General features: G+C 45.1%; 1 protein-coding gene across 1 annotated transcript in view; it reads right to left on the reverse strand.

The window, feature by feature from the left end:
* Window positions 1-593: 593 nt before the first annotated feature.
* The window catches only part of LOC136626489 (myeloperoxidase-like), a 57,712-nt gene continuing 33,781 nt past the window's right edge, over window positions 594-24,524 (reverse strand). Inside the window, exons 7-15 of the mRNA XM_066601548.1 lie at window positions 20,867-20,996; window positions 17,558-17,746; window positions 14,858-15,173; window positions 13,617-13,777; window positions 13,276-13,528; window positions 13,023-13,193; window positions 5,441-5,678; window positions 1,125-1,333; window positions 594-711 (exon numbers count right to left, since the gene is read on the reverse strand). Of these exons, the coding sequence (XP_066457645.1) occupies window positions 1,135-1,333; window positions 5,441-5,678; window positions 13,023-13,193; window positions 13,276-13,528; window positions 13,617-13,777; window positions 14,858-15,173; window positions 17,558-17,746; window positions 20,867-20,996 (1,657 nt within the window). The 3' untranslated portion in view covers window positions 594-711; window positions 1,125-1,134. The remainder of the gene's footprint in view (window positions 712-1,124; window positions 1,334-5,440; window positions 5,679-13,022; window positions 13,194-13,275; window positions 13,529-13,616; window positions 13,778-14,857; window positions 15,174-17,557; window positions 17,747-20,866; window positions 20,997-24,524) is intronic.

Here is a 24,524-nt window from a genome sequence, read left to right on the forward strand (position 1 = left end):
AAGATGGTCAGTACCGGGTTTCCCCCGAAAATAGGACCCTATATTAATTTTTACTCCAAAAGAGGCACTAGGTCTTATTTTCGTGGAATGTCTGATTATACTTACCTAGCAGGCTCGGTCCAAGTCTTTCCCGCTGCTCTCCACAGCTCCAATGTACTTCCCTCAGTCCTTGGCCGCTCTGGGAGTAAGATAGGGCTAAACCTATGAACTTATGGATACCAATGGGTTATATCCTCTGCTTGCAAATTTTGCGCGCGCAAATACACCTTTGTGAGGTCGCCCTGTTTGAATGAGAATGACTAAACGATCAATGTTTAAACTGAACGATAAGTGAACAAGCCAACAATGATTTTTGGGCCTGCATAAAATGAACATAAGCGATCAATCGATCATTCATTGTTCAATTGTTGGCTGCGTTTACACTGATTATCGTTCATCTTTGCTCCATGAACAATTTTTTGAACGATAGTCATTCTGTGTAAAAGAGCCTCTGGTGCATGTATATACAAGCCCTGGGGGACACTGAAATGATAATTCCGGAATGTAAACCAGAGCAATATAAAAGTTTTAACAGTGAAATGTTGTAAAGTAGACATGATTGTCAAAGAATCAACAGCAATTAAAAGAAAATCTATGATCACACATAGGATTAGCAAGAAAATTCAGTCTGAAGGACTTCATTTTGCATCTTGGAGGCTTCCATGGGATTATCTGTAAAGAAGAAAAATAATAACTATAAAATGTGAAAGGAGCCTCCATGCCCATCCGTATCACATCTTACCACAGGCCCCTCAGAAAAGATCCTGATTGGGTTCTGAATGCCATCCCGGTGCCCCAAACACAATAGCACAACCTGCTCAGCTATTTCTATACTCCCAACCACCCCGGCCACCGTATCCAGACGGAAGTGTCAGTTTTTGGGATAGTTGAGGGTCCCACAGGTGGGATCCACATTTATCAGACTCTTTTGGCAAGTGTGAGATGGGAATACCCCTTTAATACAGTCAATTAATAGTTATCCCAAATAAATATCAATCACTCATAGCACCAGTGTACACAATATACATACCAGGTTGAAAGTGTTTCATTGAATGCTTCCTGTTTTTGCATTAAGGTGTACTTACTATTGGTGAGCTAAGCTTTCCAAGGATTAAGGTTGATTTCTGGGAAATTGGAACAGCTAATAAAATCTTCTGGGAACCGATTGACCTTAAAGACATTTTCAGGAACTTTTTTGATTTTGGTATTAGCACATATGATGTTTGCCAGAGTCACTGACTCTATTGATCTTCTTTGTGCTGAACGGAATACCGAACGATTTTCATAATAATACCTAAAAAACGTATAGAAGGATCCATCATCCACTTTGTGGACAGTGTGTTCAAACACAAGTAATGCAAATCACCACTACTAAAATTTACCGTAATTTACTGAAATTGTTGTATTTTCACCTATAACAAAATTAGTTTCAAATATATAAAATGTGAAGTGGAAAGGTATCTGACATTGTAGCAAACACCGGCAAATTAGGGCAGCTACAAGATTAGGCCTCGATCAGACTGGCGTTTTTTGCCGCGATTTGCGGATCGCATGACGGATCCGCAAATCGCGTGACCGGGGCCGAAAAATCGCCAGAAAAATCTGCTCCTAGCCGCGTTTCCTTTGAAACGGGCCCGATCGCAGGAGCGCTGTCCAGCCCATTGAATTCAATGGAGCCGGCAACACAGCTGGCTCCATTGAAAGCAATAGGCTGCTGGCAAGCGCAGGATGAATTTTCGGGAAGGGCTTAAAAATATAAGAGGCAGCCCATTCAGCAGGCGGGGATTTTAAATCCCCGACTGTTGAATACTACCCAGAGCAGTTCAGGAGAATTGCCGGCCGGCCGCGGCTGAACTCCGGCTGCACGGACAAGGTGAGTATATATATATTTTTTCTTTTTACACATTTTTGGATGATTTTCAGGGAAGGGCTTATATTTTTAAGCCCTTCCCGAAAATTCATTCCGCGCTCGCCCGCAGCCTATTGCTTTCAATGGAGCCGGCTGTATTGCCGGCTCCATTGAATTCAATGGGCGTACATCATTCTTCTCTGCCACAGCTGTAACAGCTGTGGCAGAGGAGAATGATTTCTGTAGTATATGTTCTCAATGGGGTCGGCGCTGCTGCCACCGGCCCCATTGAGCGCATATAATAGAACACAAGGAATCGCAGATCGCAAGATAGGCACGATCTGCGATTTCTTGTGTCCTATAATTTATCGGACAAGCGCATAAAAAGCACCCATGTGTCCGATACCATTGCAAAGCAATGTTTCTAAAAGATCGCAGATCACATGCGCAAATCGCGTGAAAAACGCCAGTCTGACTGAGGCCTTAATGACTAGAATAAACTACTGGGGATATTTGTACATCCCGATGGTATCCGAAACCTGCTACTATTGTGGGTAAGTGGTATTGCGATGCAAATACAGAATATGATGCAGCAGAAGGAGTTACAAAAATATGCAATATTTATTTAGGAACAGAATAATGTAAACAAATAATGAAATAATGAGTAAGGCCTCCTTCCCACGAGCGTGACGAGCTCCGCCGCGTAATATTACGCAGTGAAGCCCGTCACGGCGCCCCCCAGAGCCCCTATACTTACCTGCGGTTCCGTCTTCTTCGGCGCCCGCATCTCGCTTCCCCGCCCACCGCTGCCGCGTCACGTGACGCGCCGGCCGCGTCATATGACGCGGGGCGGTAGGCAGGAAAGCGTTTTTTCACGCTATCTTCCGCTGTTTACAGCGGGAGATAGCGTGAGCGGACGGCTTCCATTGACTGCAATGGAAGCCGTCAGCGCGTACACCCGCAGCAAATAGAGCATGCTGCGGGTGAGTACGGGAGTTTTCACGGTGCGTAATTCCGCGGTGGAATTACGCATCGTGAGCATTGTGCTATTAGGTTCAATAGAACCTAATAGCAGGGTGCAACAGAGCGGATTTTCCCGCGAATTTACGCGGCGTATAATCCGTTCGTGGGAAAGAGGCCTAACAGTTCAACTTTTATTGTAGATCTATTTACTGTTAACTACAGCTGAGGTTAATAATACTTTATGCACAATGAGAAACAAGGATTCTTTGTACTTAGTATAAAAAATATCTACGCTTGCAAAACGGTATCAATGATGCGATAACAAAATCAGTCCTGTTAATCAAAGATATAAAGCATGTGATGGAAGATACAGTTTGTCTCCTAAAGATCAGCACTTCACTTTTCCACACAACAGCAAATCTGTAGCACAATCTAAATGAAACTCCGATATCAGTGTCTCTGGATCTTTCAGGCTCAGTCCTTATTAATACAACTACCTCAGTCCACACCCGAGTCCAGAATTTGTAACAGGTGTTTGAATGCCTGCTAATGTTTCTGTCCCTAAATGCAGCAGGCCTGCTAACTAACTTGTTGACCTTCCATAGTATGCACACCTAGCGGCTTTTACTGAGGCTGGCCTCACTCACGGTTCTGGAGGGCAGGAATTGCTGCTGCTACCGACCCCCATTTGCTTGAAGTCAGAAATGTGACTCTGCTGTGCTGTACTGTTTGATAACTTAGTCAGTCCTATCTCACTTGCTCAGACACAGTCTATTACATACAATTCTTACATGAACTCAGGAACTCAGACAGAATAGACAAATACATTAGAGCTGGGGAAAATGGATGAAAAAAAATAAATGGATTGGAAAGGGTTAAGGCACTCCATCATTGCGCTGGTTGATGAGGTGCAATGAAAAGCACTAAAACACACGAAAATAGAACAGATAGAGCTCGAAAATCGCGGAATTAGTAATGCCACGTCTCTGAGCGCATGTCGTCGGATCCCCATTGAAATCAATGGACGCCGTACTTATCCTGATAAAAATGCGGCATATGTGAAAGTGCCCTTAGACTGTAGACTGCATAAAAAAATACGCAGCTTGTGTGAGAGATCCCTGAGACTAGACAGTCTTAAAATGCATCAGTTTTATCACAGCTTGATGGTAAATCTGTTGAATTTTAAGACTAAGTGTTGGGATTATACTACCTATTACCCTGTTTCCCTGAAAATAAGACATCCCCTGAAAATAAGACATAGCATGATTTTCCAGAATTTTTGAGGATGCAAAATGATTTTTCAGGCTTTTTGAGGATGCCTGAAATATAAGCCCTACTCCAAAATTAAGCCCTGCTAACAGTTAATTTAAAACGTCCATTTAAATAGTGTCCAGGCAGCTATACATGTAAAAAAGTTAAACCATTTTGAACAAAAATTAATATTAGACACTGCCTTATTTTCGGGGAAACACAGTAGTTGCTCATTTGCTCTTCGATGTGAGAAGGGTAGAACACTCACAATTTGTAACACAGGAGCAAACCGTCAACCAAAGTTTTTATTTGAAAGGTTGTGTTTAGAGATGAGCGAACGTACTCAGTTCGGGTGTTTTTGCACTCGAGCACCGTTTTTTCCGAGTAACTGACTACTCGAACGAAAAGATTCGGGGGGCCCCGGGGGGCGGCATGGTGGAGCGCGGGGTAGCAGTGGGGAACAGGGGGGAGCTCTCTCTTCCTTCCCCCCTACACTCCTCTCTGCAACCCCCCGCTCACCCCCGGCGCCCCCCGAATTTTTTAGTAGTCAGTTATTCGGAAAAAACGGTGCTCGAGTGCAAAAACACCCGAAAAGAGTACGTTCGCTCATCTCTAGTTGTGTTACAATGTACTGAGAAAGCATGCCGATTTGTGGCAAACAGGTAACTGGTTCCAACATGACACCACACCGAATGCATTGAAAGGTATGCACTTTTGCTTTTTCCTGCATACTCGTGGAAACTGATTGTGCGTTATGATGTGGCCATCATTCTTCACTGTGGGGATGGTTTTCTTCTGGTGATGGGAAGTGTTGGGATTATACTACTTATCAGTTGTCCTAGTCTACACCAAAAAATTGTTTCAAAATTTTGGGGCAATTTGCCACAATTTGACGCAATTTACACCACATCCTCTTTTCAAACAAGTCAAGAGAAGTGTTCGAAAGTGTCTAAAACACTTTGTGTATCTGGCACAAAGGCTGCCAGACAGTTTTCTGGCACAATTTCATTTGGGAAAGCTAAATCTGCACCAAAGTGTCTGAAAGTCTATCTTCATCTCCTCCTATTCAAAGTTGAGAGTTTGTTACAATGTAACAGTGTAGCCCAACATAGATCCATAATATAATGAAAACAAACAGCATTCAATGGAGTTTGTCAGACTACTGTCATGTTGCCTGGCATTTTTCCAACTGGGACTTTGGGTGGATCTGCATCGGAGCCTCCAACACAGATGTGGACACAGCCATAGGGGAAATTATTCTTGTGTTTTTAAAACCTGAACAAAAACAGAGACATTTATAGTACAGATTTTTATATTCAATTGAAAATTGGCACATACCTATCTCCATCTCTGCCCTTACGGAACTGGTTTGCAATCAAACAAGATAACAACTCTCCAGTATTTCCATTGGGAACCAAGGGCTCAGAGACTCCACCAATCCAGATGTCAATATTTTCAGGCGTTCCATACAAGTCAATGAGTTTTTGGGCAAGCGTGCTATTTTTCAGCACACTGGCCAATTCATCAACATCACGTGGTGCAGGAAGACCACAAAATCTTCTCCATTCATTGTACCCTATGAGGTAAAGAAAATGCGATACATGCAATTACTTAATTCAAAAACATCAGCAAACTGTTATGGCCTTGGAGTCAGAAGTCTAGTTTTTAGTGAATTTAGTAAAAAACTAATGACCCTTTTACACAGAATGATTATTGTTGAAACAAGCGAAAGTGAACGATAATTGTCTCAACGCAGCCAATGACCAAATGATAAAGGATAAATCGTTCACTTTTCGCTTATCATTCATTTTAGGCTTCATTCACACAGGCAATGCATTTTTCAGCTGGCCGCATCGCGGCTGAAAAACGCTTGAGTGAGAAAGCCACGTCCAAGTAGCGTCTAAATCTTGCATTTTTTTTTCGCCATGTTCACACGTATAGACGCAGCAGCCACATGTGTTAAATGTGAGCATGGCTCAATGGAGCCAGCTGACATGGTTTAGCATCGCTAGCCGCTGCTGCTAAACTCCCTCCCCCTTCCTTTGCCGGTAGCTCCCATAGAAGCTTATGAGAGCCGCCAGCTGACTACAACCAAAAAATAGGGCAAGACTTATCTTCTCCGGCTGTGTCAAAACATCGGCGGGTGTATTCAGCCTACAATGTCCTATTATCGTGGCTGCGACATTTTGATGCAGCTGAAAAGCATCCGTCTGAATGAACGCATTAGAATCAAAGTTTTTATTTGAAAGTTTTGTAAAGGTTGCGTCACAATGTACTGAGAAAAAATGGCTGGCTTGCCTAAAGACAAACTTTTTGTTCCGCTACATTTGAGGTTTCAAGCACTTTCGGAAATGCATAGCTCTGTTCTGGCAGGTCATCCTGGCATCAATAATACTCGTAAGTTTATAAGTCAAGCTTTTTGGTGGCCGTCCTTAAAACGTGATGTTTTTTGTTTTGTGTCTGCATACGAGGTCTGTGTTGGAGCCAAATCGCCTTGGCTTCTCCCTGTCGGGAAGTTGTTGCCTCTACCAGTTCTGGAGAGACTCTGGACTGATCTGCCCATGGATTTCCAATATCAAGATAGCTGTCAGCATAAGCGGATGAAGTTAAAAACTCTTTATTGCCCCATCACCACAGAAGCAACGTTTCAACCAGGATTGCCTTCTTCAAGCTCAAGAAGGTCATTCTGGCTGAAACACTGTTTCTGTGGTGATGGGGCAATAAAGAGTTTTTTACTTCATTCGCTTATGCTGACACCTATCTTGAGATTGGATGTGCTATACTTTGGAGTATTTCTGGTTTGAGCTCCCTTGCCTGGCTATTGCATATCTCAGCCTGACCCAAAGTGGGATGATCTTAGTGCTGCTGGTTGGACTTTCTTTATTTTGGACTGTCCATGGATTTCATCACAGACTTACCTTCCTCCGAGGGAAGAACAGTTATCTGGTTGGTGGTTGATCACTTCAGCAAGATGTGTCATTTTGTGGCTCTGCCCGGCCTACCTACTGCTAAGAAATGGGCTAAGCTGTTCATAGCTCATGTTATTAGGTTACATGGGATATCCTCAAACATTGTCTCTGATCGAGGGGTGCAGTTTGTATCTGGGTTCTGGCATTTTATGTGTTGCCAGTTAGACATACAACTGTCTTTTTCGTCCGCTTACTATCCTGAGACAAATGGCCAGATGGAAAGGTTCAACCAGAGTCTTGAACAGTACCTGCAATGTTTTGTTTCGCAGAATCAAGATCGCTGGTCTGGGTATTTACCTCTTGCAGAATTTCCTCTGAACAACAGATCTTTAGAGTCTACAAGCACATCTCCTTTCTTTTGCAATTATGGTTTCCATCAGTGTTTTTTTGTTCATTTACTAAATTCACGTCGGAGGTACCTCAAGAAAGGGAATTTTCTTTCAGCCTGGAAGCAGTTTGGGAGGAAGTGCAGAGAAATCTCAAGAGATTGGTAAAAAGCTATAAGAGGTTAGCGGATAACAGTCGGTCAGTTAGTTTTCAGGTGGGTGACTTGGTCTGGTTTTCCACAGGGAAAATAAAGCTTAAACAACTATCTTTTAAGCTGGGTCCACAGTTTATTGGTCCTTCTAAGATCACTGAGAGCATTAACCCAGTGTCCTTCAGATTGGAGATTCCCAGATCAGTAAAGATCACCGATGTGTTCCACAAGTCATTACTTAAGAGGCTGGTAAACCCCGGGCTTGGGTCGTCACCTCCTTCACCAGTGTTGGTTGACGGAAATCTGCAGTTCGAGGTCAGCAGCATCATTGACTCTCATCGAGTCAGGAACTCGCTGCAGTATCTGGTGCATTGGCGAGGTTACGGCCCTAAGGAGATGACATGGGTTTCGGCAGCTGAGGTCAATGCAGACTGTTTAGTTAAAAGTTGTCTTAAGTGGAATCCTGGTAAACCAGGACCTAAGGGTGCAGAGGCCCCTCCTCAGAGGGGAGGTACTGTCGCGGCTTGTTGGTCGCGACAGCGTCATGGCATGGTGGCCTCGATGCAGGCCAAGACCTGTCACCTTGTTATGCAGGACAAGGGTTAATGCACAATGTGCAGAGACTGCTAGCTGCTGTCTCTCTATGCTGCGTGTGTGCTTGCTTACTATTAGGCATTCCTGGGAGAAGGTTGGGGTGGTTCTCTAGTTGCTCTTCCAATCCTCAGGTGTGGAGAGCTTTATATTCTTACCCCTCCCTTTGCTGCCCGCTGCTTATTTAGTTCCATAGAGGAGTAGTTAGAGAGTGGTGTTCCTCTGTGCTGGGTAAATTGCTCCTTATCCAGATAAGTGCTGTAGTTTCCTATCAGTTATATTTTTGTTATCTTTATTGTATTGCTTTGCGGTGTTGGTTCATCTCTCCAGGGGTTCCTATAGGGACAGTCAGGTCCCAGGAAGGGGACAGTGGGGCGGCCTTTATCGAGGCGATTACTCCGCCTTTAGGCAGAGACCCATATCTCCCTGTTAGGTTAGGGACAGGCTTCTATTTTAATGGAGTGGTGCTTACTGATCAGCATAGCATGGTCTACTATTTATATCATCAGTGTTTACATTATCCTGCTCCCGAGCCGAGCATTGTGCCCTTGTGCCATACGGACGAGACATACAGGCTTTCATATTCCTGGAGTGGTGCACACTATCCTACAGTGCATAGTGTAAACAACTGCAGTAAGTGTGAGCATTATCCTGCACCCGTGCTGAGTATTGTGCTCGTGTGCCGTGTGGACTTGACAGTATGTACTTTTGCTTTTTGCTTCACACTTGCAGAAACTCATTACGCATTAAGATGGGACCACCGTTCTTCACTGTGCAAATAGTCTTCTTCTGCAGCGCCATCTATTGGAAAGCAGCATTCCTTCAAGTCAATGTTAGACTCTTTATACAAGCCTTATAACAATGACTGGGAATTGAAAACCAAGCAGAATTTATACACAGACAGCTTTTTCGGGGTAAAAATTGAAAACCAAGCCAGAGTCCATACAAACAGCAAAACCCCCAAAACAGCTGTCTGTGTATGGATTCTGGCTTGGTTTTCAATTACCAGTCATTGCTATAAGGCTTACATAAAGAATTTAACATTGACTTGAAGGAATGCTACCTTCCAATAGGTGGCACTGCAGAGGTATTGTTTCATCTTCCTTATTTGCATATTGATGACATCCGTCAGGAAATAACTTCCAAATCCCAGACTAGCCCTGACCATAGTCTTGTCAGCACTGCATCTAGCTCCTTCTCAGTGTCTGTACTCAGACCAAAGACAGAGGAAGAAGTCTCCAAACTGCTTTTCTCTGCTCGCCCCACCACCTGCGCTAGCGACCCTCTCCCCTCACACCTCCTCCGATCCCTCTCTCTAGTGGTCATCTCCCCAGTATATTCAATATCTCTCTGTCCTCTGGCACCTTCCCTCTTCTTTCAAACATCCCATCATATCCCCACTGCTAAAGAAGCCGACTCTTGACGCGACTAACGCTGCCAACTACTGACCCATCTCTAATCTCCCCTTCATCTCCAAACTACTAAAATGCCTAGTTTACTCCCACTTTGTAAGCTACTTATCAGAGAACTCTCTCCTCGACCCCCTACAGTCTGGCTTTCAACCCCAACATTCGACAGAAACTGCCCTTACAAGGTTATCAAACGATCTCCTGACAGCCAAATCGAGGGGCGATTACTCCCTACTGATCCTCCTTGACCTCTCTGCAGCATTTGACGCTGTTGACCACAAACTCCTCCTCAGTATGCTTCGCTCCATCGGCCTAAAGGACACTGCTCTCCTGGTTTTCCTCCTACCTATCTGACCACTCATTCAGCGTCTCCTTTGCTGGCTCTACCTCCCCTCCTCTTCCCCTTGCTCTTGGGGTCCCCCAGGGCTCAGTCCTTGGCCCCCTCCTTTTCTCCATCTACACAGCCCCTATTGGACAAACCCTTAGGAGTTTTGGCATCCAATACTGCCTCTACGATGACGACACCCAGCTAACCACCTCTTCCCGTGACATCTCTGCACCTTTACTCCAAAGCATCAGCGACTGTCTGTCCACTGTCTCTAACACTATGTCCTCTCTCTACCTAAAACTATACCTCCTTGGGGAGTTGGCCACATGTTGTTTGGTGAATTCTAAACATGTTCTCTCACATTTTTCTTTAAGGACCCCATAATGACACAGACCCTTTTTTAAAATATTCAGTCTCCCCCCCCCCCCCCCTCCTCTTTTAAAAAAAAAATCACAACTCTTTAATTTATCTATCAATGTAGATGTCTTAGGGCTTGTTTTTTTGTAGGACAAGTTGTATTTATAATGGTACTATTTAATGTACCATATAATGTACTGAAAAACTTTTGAAAAATTCAAATGGAGTGAAATGTTGTTTCTATATACAATATATTTCATGTTTCTTTAAATTTAGAGTCTAATTATAAATATGGCAAAATGTTTTTTTTTAACTTTTCTTTTATTTATAAATAAAAGTTTTTTAAACTGGTTTTTACATTTTTTTTTCTAGTCCCCATAGGGAACATGAACTTGCAATAGTTTGATCGCTCCTACAGTATGATGTAATACCATAATATTACAATGTAATACTATGTTCTACCATAGCATTACACGACAATCTGACAGGCAATCTATCAAGCCAAAACACAGGCATGGCTTCATAGGCAATCTGCAATAGCACTCCAGGGGGCTTTCAGAAGGTTCCCGGCTACCATGGGAACCACACGGCACCCTGCAATTTCATCGCGGCTGGCTGTTCAGGACGCCAAATACTCATTTAAATACCGCTGTCAGAATTAACTGCAGCATTCAAATGTTAACAGCTCTGATCAGCGGGAGCGCTAAACTTAGCTGTTGTGGGTCGGTGTCTGCTGTAACAAATAGCCAGCACCTGCATTGTATGGAGAGGGATCAATCCCCGATCCCTTACATACAAATCCAGAAGCTCCATGATGTAAATGTATGTCCTCCCCCACCGGCACCCGAATCTTTAGAGACGAGCGGGCAGGTACTCGAATAAGGCACTACTTGCTCAAGTAGTTTGCCTTAGCGAGTATGCTCGCTCATCTCTAGTCTTGACCTATCTTTGGTGCCCAAAGTGCAGGAGTGTCCATAGAGTCCTAAGGGAGCTGGAAAAATAGGGTGGAGGAAGGGCAGCATTTAGCTAAACATTGCCAATGCTTAGCTTAAGGGATAATGCCCACGGACAGATTTCTGCCATGTTTCACGCAGCAGAAATCCGTGGCGTTGTCCCGCAGCTATTAGGTGCTATTGAACCTCATAGCTCAATGTTCACGCTGCAGAATTCCACCGTAGAATTCTGCAGCGAAAAGAAAACACGGCATGCTCTATTTGCCGCAGGAATATGCACGGACGGCTTCCATTGTAGTCTATGGAAGCCGGCCGTCACGCTATACTTCCACTGTAGCACAGCTGAAGTATCGCATGAATACTGTACTGTGCATGAGCGCCGGCTTGCCAGGCAGAACACATACAGTGGATCCGGAGTGGTGAGTATGGGGGTTTTAGGGGATGCCGTGGCGGACTCGACTGCGATATTCCGCTGGCGGAGTCCGTGGGTATGAGGCCTAAGGCTGATAAACAATGGCAATGGGAGGGAGATTAGAAGTATTAAACTAAAAACTGCCATTGTATGTATCAACTGTATGTAGTGTAGTGAAGATTTTGTGCTGGTCGGATGAAATAATCTCCCTCTCTCAGTAGAGCATATTTTCGGCAACACGCCAATCCCGATAGTATGAATGGGCGATTTTAACACTAATGAGGCTCATGGAAAATTGTCCATTCACAAGATTTTTAGCGGTGTTTGCCGGTAATTTTTTGCACGATGTTCCTCGTGTGAACGAGCCCTTAGGGGCCTTTTGGAATAGGAGTATTTACACTGACGTCAAATGACAGATCATATGACACTTTGATGGCAGACTATGTTTAACTAATTATGTGACTTCTGAAGGTAATTGTAAGGACTGTGAACGTGGAACCACCGTGTCAACCTACCGGGTAAGTAATGATTCAGTCCAGCACGGTTAATAGCTGACCCCAGCGTGGGAGGTAAGATATCGGATGTACGAACCCCATACGCAGATAGAAGCAAGGGAAGGTATCTTGCCCGGAACTAATAACCAGGAGGGGAGACCCCTGCCTATAAGCAGAGCACTCGTCCTGATAAGGACGACCCCATGGTCTTCTTCTAGGCACTGACTGATCCTGGCAGGACAGAAAACCTATAAAATAAATGACAGAACAATACTGGGACATACAGGAACAAAGGAGGTACAAACTGACAAGGATAAACAGAGAGGCAGACTCACAAGAGTGACAGACATCTGGATACACAAACGGAGAACACAGAACACGAGCAGGTAGCAAGGAAACAAGGTAACTGCTCAAGCAGTGGCTGAACATAAAGTCAAGGGAACTAAAGTCACATCAACACTGCAGCAAGGACTGAAACGCCCAGAGCGGCTATATAGAGCATAAAGGTGCATCAGCCTAGCAGAAGACCCAGAGAGCATTAACCCTAGAAGTGCTAAACGAGAATAAATATTAGCTCAGGGAAAATGGGATGATGCCCATTTCTTCCAGACACCGAGGCAGAGGATTGTGTCTGAACTGTGTACCTAACAGTAATTTGATGGGTCAGACCTTAATTAGGGATTTCATAGCAAAAGGGGTGAATATAAATGCACTCATAACTTTTCCATTTTTTCTTTTTAAATCCGTTTCAATTTCAGGTTGTAATGCATTGCAAAAGGAAAGACATGGAGGGGGTGAATACTTTCGCAAGGCACTATGACATCATTAAAATTTTCTGCATAGCTCAATCATAATATAATAAATTATAATACAGAAAATATTTTAAACATCCGTTTTTTAAATAAAATTGTTAATGTGTTGAACCCTACCTGGTAACCCATGGTCTCGACCTCGCTGTATGTTAAGAGATGCTAAATCACGACCAATCTGATTAACCACTGGGAAAAGACGTTCCCTCAATGCATCATCCATTATCTGGTCCGGGTGGTTAAGTTTGGCTTTATTGACCATCATACCTCTGAGTAAAGGATCAATTCCCCCTGCAGGTATAATATAGGGTCATCACCAAGTTCTACATTTGACATTTCTAGTATATAGAATGAATGAAATAGGTTAGGTGACCTTGTCTCACAATTCTCCATGAAGCAAAGAACGTTTCGGAAAGTGAGAGTACTGGCTCGTTATGGTAGGCTCCATAGTCCTCTGCTAATCTGTAAATGAATGGCTGCACAGTTGTGTGACCCATTCTAAAGCCGAAGGTGAAGACATTTGATACTGTTGGGTCCTCATCTTCACTGTAGGACTTATATGTAGGCATTACTTTTGGCATCTCATCGCCCAGCAGTAACGGCAGCCAATTCTTGTATGTTATTTTCTGTCAACAAAAAATATGCTTCACTTAAAGAACTCTCAAGGAACATATTGTCTATGTGATGGTATGATACTCAAAAATGATACCACACCTGTGTGAGTGCTATTATTATCTTGCGGGCTTCTTGGTATAACTTCTCTCCTGACCAAGCTTGGTTTAAATAACGCAACTTTGTAGCAATACGATTGTGCTCTCTCAAGAAGAGAGCATGGAATGACATCAGCATTAGTTGTTGATTAGAACGAAAGTCCCCTAAAATAAAAATTGAAACCTTCTCAAAGGTGGACAAAATTATTTCGGTTTGAGATTAAAAAGATTTTCTAAAAATTTTCATTGATGGCCAAGACTGTTATTCAATACTCAACAGCATTTTGTACAGTTGGCACTTGAATGGAGATGAGCTGCAGTACCAGGCATGGTCATTATATCTAGAACTGTGAAGGGGCCAAAACCTTTCAGTAGGGGTTTCTTCATTTGTTGACTAGTGGAAATATTAGGGATCTCATCTCCTCTAAAACACAGGTTAGACACAGTTTCTGACTATACAGAGCCTTGTGTGGCGCAGAGTGTAAGCTCTCACTCACGACCTGAAGGTTGCAAGTTCAAACCCTGATTGGTTAGGTAGCCGGCTCAAGGTTAACTCATCCTTCCAAGGTCTGTAAAAGGTATCTTATCTTTTTCTCCAATTTAAAGGTACAACATGCTTACCAAATGTTGCACAATGTTCATAAATAGAGATGAGCGAACGTACTCGGTAAGGCCGATTTCGCAATCGAGCACCGCGATTTTCGAGTACTTCACTACTCGGGTGAAAAGATTCGGGGGTCGCCGGGGGGCGTGGCGTGGTGGAGCGGGGGGTAGCAGCGCAGAAACGGTGGGAGCTCTCTCTCTCTCCCCCCCCCCACTCCCCTCTGCAACCCCCCGCTCACCCACAGCGCCCCCGAGTACTTAAGTACTCGAAAATCGCGGTGCTCGATTGCGAAATTGGCCTTACCGAGTACGTTCGCTCATCTCTATTCATAAATTAATATTATGCTTAAATATGTCTAGAGATGTGGAGTCACTTTGTACACCACCGAGGTACTAGAGTGAGATTGTGACAAATTTTATGACTTTTTAAAAAGTTGCATGCTAAAAGTTTCTCTAAAAACCTCACCATATTCAAAGCCACCCCCTTCCCTAGACACTTTTAAAATGTGGAGTAAGAGGTATAACATTTGTTCTTCTCGGCAAAAATGGTTCAACTTATACCAGAGCTCTGCCACAACACCAGTAATAAATGTGCCCCTGTAAGTTTCCGAAAGCACACCAGAGAACCTTCTATAACCTCACCTGCCACAAAACAAGGTAACCCTAGCGATAAGTTGTTCCTAGAACATGGGTCAGGTGCATTTCCTCTAAAAGGCAGAAAAGGAAGTCCATTGTCTGAGAAGTTCTGATTAACAGCTAGAAGACCCAGTTGGTTTGTGTTGTTGCGAAGCATGGTGGCAGCATTCATGTCACTACCATACACTTGGCTTGCATCAATGAATGACGTCACGCCATTTATCTGCTCACGCACATCACTAGTCAGGCTGCACACTGCTGCGGTGCGAGTCATAGGAAAACACTTATTCCCATTAATGAAACGAGGATCATTTGGTGGAATCTAGAAGTACAAGAAAAAGAAGATAAAGAAATGATCAATGTTGAAAATTTGTAATAAATTTATTTTGATTAGTGATTTAATGGCATTTATTAAACATGCCAACAAATCACATTTTAGTAGTGTATCTACACTGATCAATCACTGCATTGGGAACAGCTAGCAGATGATGTCTTGTGAACAGTAACATGGTTCCATGTGATGACTGCATCACTCATCTGTTCTCAGATAATGTGTTGACCTCTCCTCTGCTCAAGAGAGGCAACATTTGTCAGTCATGGATAAATGTGGGGACTTTAGTGACTTTAGTAACTGGGGCCAGCTTGTTGGTGCCCAGAGGTGTGGCATCAGCAATAATGAAACAGTTGCACTTGTTGACTGTTTATGAACCACAGTATCAAGAGTGTCTCAAGACTGGATGAACCAATGCACAGGCATCTGACAGAAGATTATAAAGCGGCAGGTTGATCCTAGACACGAGCACCCAGTGGCTTATATGGTATCTCATCAATGACATGCCACAGTGGACCAACTGACCCAGCAGAACAGTGGCAAGTTAGACAAATTTTCCAAAATGACCATGTGGTGTTCCTTGTGCTGATTGGTGTTTTAATAGCTGAAGACTAACAAGGGTGCCTATAATGTCTCCTAGTCATTGCCAACAATGCTATGCATGGGCACAGGAAAGACATCAGTGGATCTTGGACATATAGCAGAAGAGCCTGTACAGTGATGAGTCCTGTTCCCTGCTAAACCATACAGATGGACAGGTCTGTGTCAGGACTCGGGGTCCGGGAAACTGGAGGTCCCTGAAAATACCTGCAACCCCTGTCCCTACCTACTTGCTCCCCTGGGCTAAGCCCCAGGGCAACAACTGGGCGACAGTCCCTACACTCACTAAGGAAGGGGGACACTGGGACTAACAAACGGACAGACACTGGAACAAACAACAGCAAGGAGAGTCAGACAAACCGGGTCAGCAACAAGAGGGTACATGGTACAAGAGGGTCAGGCAAAGGCAACGTCAGGTCAAAAGCAGAGAGTCAGTATCAGGAGTCAAAAAACAGGAAGTACGCTGGTGTAGCAGGAGAACCAAACTAACACTGGCACTGGTCTGCAGACACAAGCAGGTATAAATGCTGTCAGAGCTCCCACCCCAGCAGCTGATTGGGGCGGGGAGCCTGACAGCAGCTGAGTGCACCCAGCAGCACTGGGGAACCCGCCCCCAGCCCTGCAGGAGGCAGGAAAGGAGACACATGCCTGGTTGCTATGATACCGAGGACACGACGCGGGGCAACACCCACCGCGTCCCTAGCAACCCGGCGGCGAGGAGGAGCTCGGTGGCAAGGGGAGGTGACGAGAACCGGGGCCCCCCTGCGCCGCACAGCAGCCGCACGCATGATAGGACCGGCGGTGCGGGCACGACGGACCCGCGAACCGCCAGTCCTTACAGTCTGCATGGAGTGTACACAGTGTGAAGTTATATCTCATGGGTGAATCATGTGGGTTCAACAGGCCAGTGGTGGTGGTGTCATGGTCTGGGGAGCGTTTTTCCAGAATGGTCTAGGACCATTGGTCATCATATGACAATCCTTGAATGTTAAACACTATAGGAACATGGTAGCTAACCATCTGTACACATATCTTGAGGAAATCTCACTGGACTGTAACCCTATTGAACATGTTTGGCATATGCTGGAAAGTGCTGCGTTCCACTTATTTGCAAAAGGTGCCCCAACTGATGAAGCTGCTGTGGTGGGCATGGGTCAAGTTGAGTATGGAGGATGTTCCTCCTTGTGGAATTTGCTCCCAATGTCTGAAAGCAGTGATCGGCCAAAAAGGTTTCCCAACCTGTTAATTGAATGGGAGTTCCTAATGCAATGATTGTTCAGTGTATTTCTGAAAAATTAGGGCACTATGTACATAGTCATTTCATGTAAATCCATATTAGGGCTCTCATTTAAGTGCAGAAGGCCTCAACTGTACCTCTGTATGCCTCTCATTTCATATGGAGGCATCTTCTGCTAGATTCCCTATGAATCAAAAGGGCAAAAAAGCATGGCATTGGATGCCTTTTATATATTCTTCCCCACAAGCATTGCTACCTGTATGGCAGCACACGGCAGCTGTGCGGCTTCATACTTGGATGCTATTCAACCTTAGTGCACTCCTGTACAAACTCAACATGGCTTTGTTGAGTACAAGGGGCCTAAGTCAAATATCAGAACCAAAATGGTTGCACTTTCTGATTTTGTCCTTGGAAAAATATTTGCCACAACAAAGCAGATACATACCGAATTATAAAAATACTATAAATCTTGCAATGTCCTCAATAAAACAGCTTAAGCACTAATATGTAAATATATTAATATATGAAACTGTCTTACCATTATAGGGAAACAAGGATGATTTTTAATGCAGCTGTTACAATCCACATCTTGGTTTGGGCTGCCAACAGCGAGGTCTAGATCATGAGTCAACCACTGACCCCATTGCATGAACATAAGAGATCTGCCATCATCCAGTTTCAATGATTCAGTGGATAATTTAACAACTTGATTGGATACCTCTCGGGCCTGTTACAGAAAAAGTCAGGTAATCATTCTACAAGCCGCAGGAGGAATTCTTACCTCAATTACATCACACAGCTTAATAAGCTAAATGGCCGTCTCCAGCAAACTGCGTAAGCTTTACGGCATGTTCACATATGGTCTACATGCTGCATATCTTCCACCAAGGGTTTGTGTGTAAAATGCACAGTATGTTATAATACAGGCCAATGGAATGAAATTTCAAGAAATCTCATAGAGGGGTTGTCTGGTTACCAGACAGCATTTCTGCTATAGCTATAACTGTCTTAAAATAAGAAAAAGAGTAATACTTACCCGTCCTCAGCCATGGGGATCCAGAGCCATTGCCCTGCTATCCTCAATAATTGTTATAGAAGATGACGTCACAAGAGGTCTGAACTCCTGGCATAATGGAGCCCAAGATTTGAGCAATGATGCCAGGAGAATAGACGGTGACAAACAACTAATCAGATGAGGTCCAAGGTGGCAGACCCCTGCCAATCTACAATTGATGGCCTGTCCTAAGGATTGGGCAGTACAGTATGGAGTGGGACTAGGGGGTCGATCCACCTATTACAAAGCGGGTGCGGGCTGTCTTTGAGAGCTGACACAGGCCTGCAAAAGCTGCGATCAGCTCAATTCTGACACCGATATTTAAATGGCCTGATCGGAGTTCGGTGGTCCCGAAAACCCCCTTTCCTGGGATGACATTGCAGAGTGCCATTTGGTTGCCATGGCCATTTGATTGCCTATGAAGCCATGCCTAAAGCGTGGCTTAATAGACTGCCTGTCAGATCACAGTATCATATAAAACTATGGCATCACACTATACTTTAGAAGTGATTAAACAATCACAAGTAAAAGTTCCCTATGGGGACTGAAAAAAAAATGGTCTGTAAAAGTCTGATCTATGGAAGTAATGCATTATTTACCCCGCAGGGTGAATGTCGTCAGAAAAAAAAATACACAAAGTCACAATTGCGTTTTTTGGTCACCCTGTCTACAAGGAAAAAGTTTAATAAAAAGCAATCAAAAAGTCACATGTACTCCATAGTGGTACTAAGAGAAACTACAGGTTGTGCTGTAAAATACGAGTTCTCACACAACTATGTTGATGGAAAAATTAAAAAGCTATGGCTGCCAGAAGATGGCGGCAGAAAATAATTTTATTTTCTCCCAAAGATATTTTATTTTTTAAACGTAGTAAAACAAAAAAAACAACAAAAAAAGAATATTAATTTTGTATTGTCGCAATCGTACTAACTCATAGAATAAAGTTATCAAGTCATTTTTGTTGCAATGTCTATGCCGTAGAAGCAAACCTCCCAACCCCAAAAATAACGGAATTGTGTTGTTTTTTTTTTCCATTTCACTCCACTAAGAACTTTTTAAAAGTCTTTCAGTACATTATATGTACATTACATAGTACCATTAAAAAATACAACTTCTGCAAAAAACAAACTCTCAGACAGGTACACTAAGGCCTCGGTCAGACGGGCGTTTTTACGTGCGATTTGCGGATCGCATGACGGATGCGCATCCGCAAATCGCGTGACCGGGGCCGACGATTCGCTGAAAAATCTGCAGCTAGCAGCGTTTTCAGCGAAACGGCCCAGTGCTACCCGCTATCCTCTGCCACAGCTGTGGCAGAGGAGAACGATATTCGCCCATTGAATTCAATGGAGCCAGCAATACAGCCAGCTCCATTAAAAGCAATGGGCTGCTGGTGAGCGCGGGATGAATTTTCGGGAAGGGCTTAAAAATATAAGCCTTTCCCTGAAAAACATCGTAAAATGTGTAAAAATAAAAAAAAAAGTATACTCACCTTTTCCCTGCAGACGGAGTTCAGCTGCGTCCGGCGGCAGTTCTCCTGAACTGCTCTGTGTAGTATTCAGGAGGCGGGGATTTTAAATCCCCACCTGCTGAATGGGCTGCCTCTGATTGGTCACAGCCCTCACCAATCAGATGCAGCTATCACTCACCCATTCATGAATGGGTGAGTGAGTGCTGCCTCTGATTGGCTGAGCGCAGGGACCAATTAGAGGCTGCTCTCAGCTATTGAATGACAGCTGAATGGGTGAGTGAGAGCTGCCTCTGATTGGTGAGGGCTGTGACCAATCAGAGGAAGCCCATTCAGCAGGCGGGGATTTTAAATCCCCGCCTGCTGAATACTACACAGAGCAGTTCAAGAGAACTGCCGGCCGGACGCGGCTGAACTCCGGCTGCAGGGAAAAGGTGAGTATGCTTTTTTTTTATTTTTACACATTTTAGGATGGTTTTCAGGGAAGGGCTTATATTTTTAAGCCCTTCCCGAAAATTCATCCCGCGCTCGCCGGCAGCCCATTGCTTTCAATGGAGCCGGCTGTATTGCCGGCTCCATTGAATTCAATGGGCGAACATCATTCTCCTCTGCCACAGCTGTGCCACAGCTGTGGCAGAGGATAGCTGCAGATTTTTCGGCGAATCGTCGGCCCCGCTCATGCGATTTGCGGATGTGTATCCGTTATGCGATCCGCAAATCGCGGGAAAAAAGGCCCGTGTGACCGAGGCCTCAGGGGGTTAAACGGAACCCGACATCGACAGATCATTCTCATCAGAAATCATCGCAGAGAGTGCTGTAAAAGTACTAAGCCAAATGTGCATATTAATGGCGGTATCATTCATTTTATTTGTGACCGTTATATTATTTCTGTGGTGCCTTTAATGTAACCCATTCAATGTAAAACTTCTAAGACTTTTGATTATTATCGCTCTAAGGTTCTACCAGTTCTTGCATAACAAAACTGATTTTTATGGTCAAATCATAGCCACCATTGATGGACTCCGTTCTCTATCAGTGAAGTACTTACAAAAATAATAGAATGGGGTGATCTTGTTGTTTTAGCGAGTATTTCGACCCAGTACCTCCTAGTAGAACAGTCCCCACTGTACATGCACACTGACAGTATTGTACACAGGGCTTACAGAAACCCAGAAACAGTGGGCCTCCAAAACTGTTTATATACCAATAGAAATAATTTAGTGCTCCTAGGCCCCCAAATGACCTTGCTGGCTAAAGTAAGTAACCGAAAAAATTATTACATCTTTTTTTTCTCTGGAAATAAGTTTAAAAAAATTTTTTTTTACCGAAGGTAGAGGAAACCCATTGATGGGGATGTTTTCAGTCCAGCCTCGTGGCAGTGATATACCGTCCTCATATTGTGGCTTACGGAGACGTTTGAAAGCCGTGTTGGATGCACCAAGATAAGCCAGCTTTCTGTAACAAAAAGCACATTACATTAATATACACTAAATGGCCGCTGTATTAGAGACATCTAGTATTCTGTGGGACTTCAGAACCACAGCAATTTGTCATCTACAGGTATCAGAGGACTCTGGGTGCTAAGAAAACATTCCTACTAGAGATGAGCGAACACCAAAATGTTCGGGTGTTCGTTATTCGTAACGAACTTCCCGTGATGCTCGAGGGTTCGTTTCGAACAACGAACCCCATTGAAGTCAATGGGCGACCAGAACATTTTTGTATTTCGCCGATGCTCGCTAAGGTTTTCATGTGTGAAAATCTGGGCAATTCAGGAAAGTGATGGGAATGACACAGTGACGGATAGGGCAGGCGAGGGGCTACATGTTGGGCTGCATCCTAAGTTCACAGGTCCCACTATTAAGCCACAATAGCGGCAAGAGTGGGCCCCCCCCCCTCCCAACAACTTTTACTTCTGAAAAGCGCTCATTAGCATGGCATACCTTTGCTAAGCACCACACTACCTCCAACAAAGCACAATCACTGCCTGCATGACACTCCACTGCCACTTCTCCTGAGTTACATGCTGCCCAACCGCACCCCCTCCCCCCCACAGCGCACACCAAACTGTCCCTGCGCAGCCTTCAGCTGCCCTCATGCCACACCACCCTCATGTCTATTTAGAAGTGCGTCTGCCACGACGAGGGACCGCAGGCACACACTGCACAGGGTTGGCACGGCTAGGTAGCGACCCTCTTTAATAGGGGCGGGGCGATAGCCCACAATGCTGTACAGAAGCAATGAGAAATACAATCCTGTGCCACCGCCATCAGGAGCTGCACACGTGGGCATAGCAATGGGGAACCTATGTGCCACAAACTATTCATTCTGTCAAGGTGTCTGCATGCCCCAGTCAGACTGGTTATATGCACCTTAACAGTAACCGCGTTGGTGGTAATGTGGTGGTGACTGCGGACCTAGTACCACGGTTGTATTTTGTTGGTTTTCGGAATGTGGCCAGGATTAAGTGGGCCGTGGCGGGGGGATGGTGGGGGGGCTCTCTTGTAGTGTCGGTAAAGGTGAAATTCTTGGACTGCCACCAGACGAACCAATGCAAAGGCATTTGCCAACAATGTTTTCCCTGTTGGAGGAGGAGGGGGATGTTTTTGAGGCACTACGTGTCCTCTCCACGTGTCCGTGGTTATATGCACCTTAACAGTAACCGCGTTGGTGGTAATGTGGTGGTGACTGCGGACCTAGTACCACGGTTGTATTTTGTTGGTTTTCGGAATGTGGCCAGGATTAAGTGGGCCGTGGCGGGGGGATGGTGGGGGGGCTCTCTTGTAGTGTCGGTAAAGGTGAAATTCTTGGACTGCCACCAGACGAACCAATGCAAAGGCATTTGCCAACAATGTTTTCCCTGTTGGAGGAGGAGGGGGATGTTTTTGAGGCACTACGTGTCCTCTCCACGTGTCCGTGGTTATATGCACCTTAACAGTAACCGCGTTGGTGGTAATGTGGTGGTGACTGCGGACCTAGTACCACGGTTGTATTTTGTTGGTTTTCGGAATGTGGCCAGGATTAAGTGGGCCGTGGCGGGGGGATGGTGGGGGGGCTCTCTTGTAGTGTCGGTAAAGGTGAAATTCTTGGACTGCCACCAGACGAACCAATGCAAAGGCATTTGCCAACAATGTTTTCCCTGTTGGAGGAGGAGGGGGATGTTTTTGAGGCACTACGTGTCCTCTCCACGTGTCCGTTTCATGTAAGCAATAGTAGCACTCAAGACAGGCCCCAGTAACAATTCTGAAGCAGCAGTATAGCGGGAGCGCAGTCTTCGTTCCATGTAAGCAATAGTAGCACTCAAGACAGGCCCCAGTAACAATTCTGAAGCAGCAGTATAGCGGGAGTGCAGTCTTCGTTCCATGTAAGCAATAGTAGCACTCAAGACAGGCCCCAGTAACAATTCTGAAGCAGCAGTATAGTGGGAGCGCAGTCTTCGTTCCATGTAAGCAATAGTAGCACTCAAGACAGGCCCCAGTAACAATTCTGAAGCAGCAGTATAGCGGGAGCGCAGTCTTCGTTCCATGTAAGCAATAGTAGCACTCAAGACAGGCCCCAGTAACAATTCTGAAGCAGCAGTATAGCGGGAGCGCAGTCTTAGTTCCATTTCAGTAGCCTTAGTATAGCCAAGGCACAAGTGACATTTATGTAGCTAAAGTGTAGGCCAACCCCACACACCTTTCTGTACCATGAGTGCAGGCGAAGAACATAGAAATTACTATGATTACACTGTAGGTGAGGGCCCCAAAAAATTGGTGTACCAACAGTACTAATGTACCTCAGTAAAAATTGGCCATGCCCAACCAAGATGGCAGGTGAATCGCTTTGGTTAATGTGGCTTAAGTGGTAACTAGGCCTGGAGGCAGCCCAGTGTAACGAAAAATTGGTTCAAGTTAAAGTTCCAACGCTTTTAAGCTAATTGAAACTTATAAAAATTGTTCTGAAAAATTATTTGAGTGAGCCTTGTGGCCCTAAGAAAAATTGCCCGTTCAGCGTGATTACGTGAGGTTTCAGGAGGAGGAGCAGGAGGAGGAGGAGGAGGAATATTAGACACAGATTGATGAAGCAGAAATGTCCCCGTTTTGGATGGTGAGAGAGAACGTAGCTTCCATCTGCGGGTGCAGCCTACGTATTGCTTAGGTATCGCTGCTGTCCGCTGGTGGAGAACAGAAGTCTGGGGAAATCCAGCCTTTGTTCATCTTGATGAGTGTTAGCCTGTCGGCACTGTCGGTTGACAAGTGGCTACGCTTATCTGTGATGATTCCCCCAGCCGCACTAAACACCCTTTCCGACAAGACGCTAGCCGCAGGACAAGCAAGCACCTCAAGGGCATACAGGGCTAGTTCAGGCCACGTGTCCAGCTTCGACACCCAGTAGTTGTAGGGGGCAGAGGCGTCACCAAGGATGGTCGTGCGATCCGCTACGTACTCCCTCACCATCCTTTTGCAGTGCTCCCGCCGACTCAGCCGTGACTGGGGAGCGGTGACACAGTCTTGGTGGGGAGCCATAAAGCTGGCCAGGCCCTTAAAGACTGTTGCACTGCCTGGGATGTACATGCTGCTCGATCTACGCACATCCCCTGCAACATGGCCCTCGGAACTGCGCCTTCTGCCACTAGCGCTGTCGGCTGGGAATTTTACCATCAGCTTGTCCGCAAGGGTCCTGTGGTATAGCAACACTCTCGAACCCCTTTCCTCTTCGGGAATCAGAGTGGGCAGGTTCTCCTTATACCGTGGATCGAGCAGTGTGTACACCCAGTAATCCGTAGTGGCCAGAATGCGTGCAACGCGAGGGTCACGAGAAAGGCATCCTAACATGAAGTCAGCCATGTGTGCCAGGGTACCTGTACGCAACACATGGCTGTCTTCACTAGGAAGATCACTTTCAGGATCCTCCTCCTCCTCCTCCTCCTCCTCCTCAGGCCATACACGCTGAAAGGATGACAGGCAATCAGCCGGTGTACCGTCAGCAGCGGCCCAAGCT

The sequence above is a fragment of the Eleutherodactylus coqui genome, chromosome 4 (genome assembly GCF_035609145.1).
Source record: "Eleutherodactylus coqui strain aEleCoq1 chromosome 4, aEleCoq1.hap1, whole genome shotgun sequence".
Classification (NCBI taxonomy): Eukaryota; Metazoa; Chordata; class Amphibia; order Anura; family Eleutherodactylidae; genus Eleutherodactylus; species Eleutherodactylus coqui.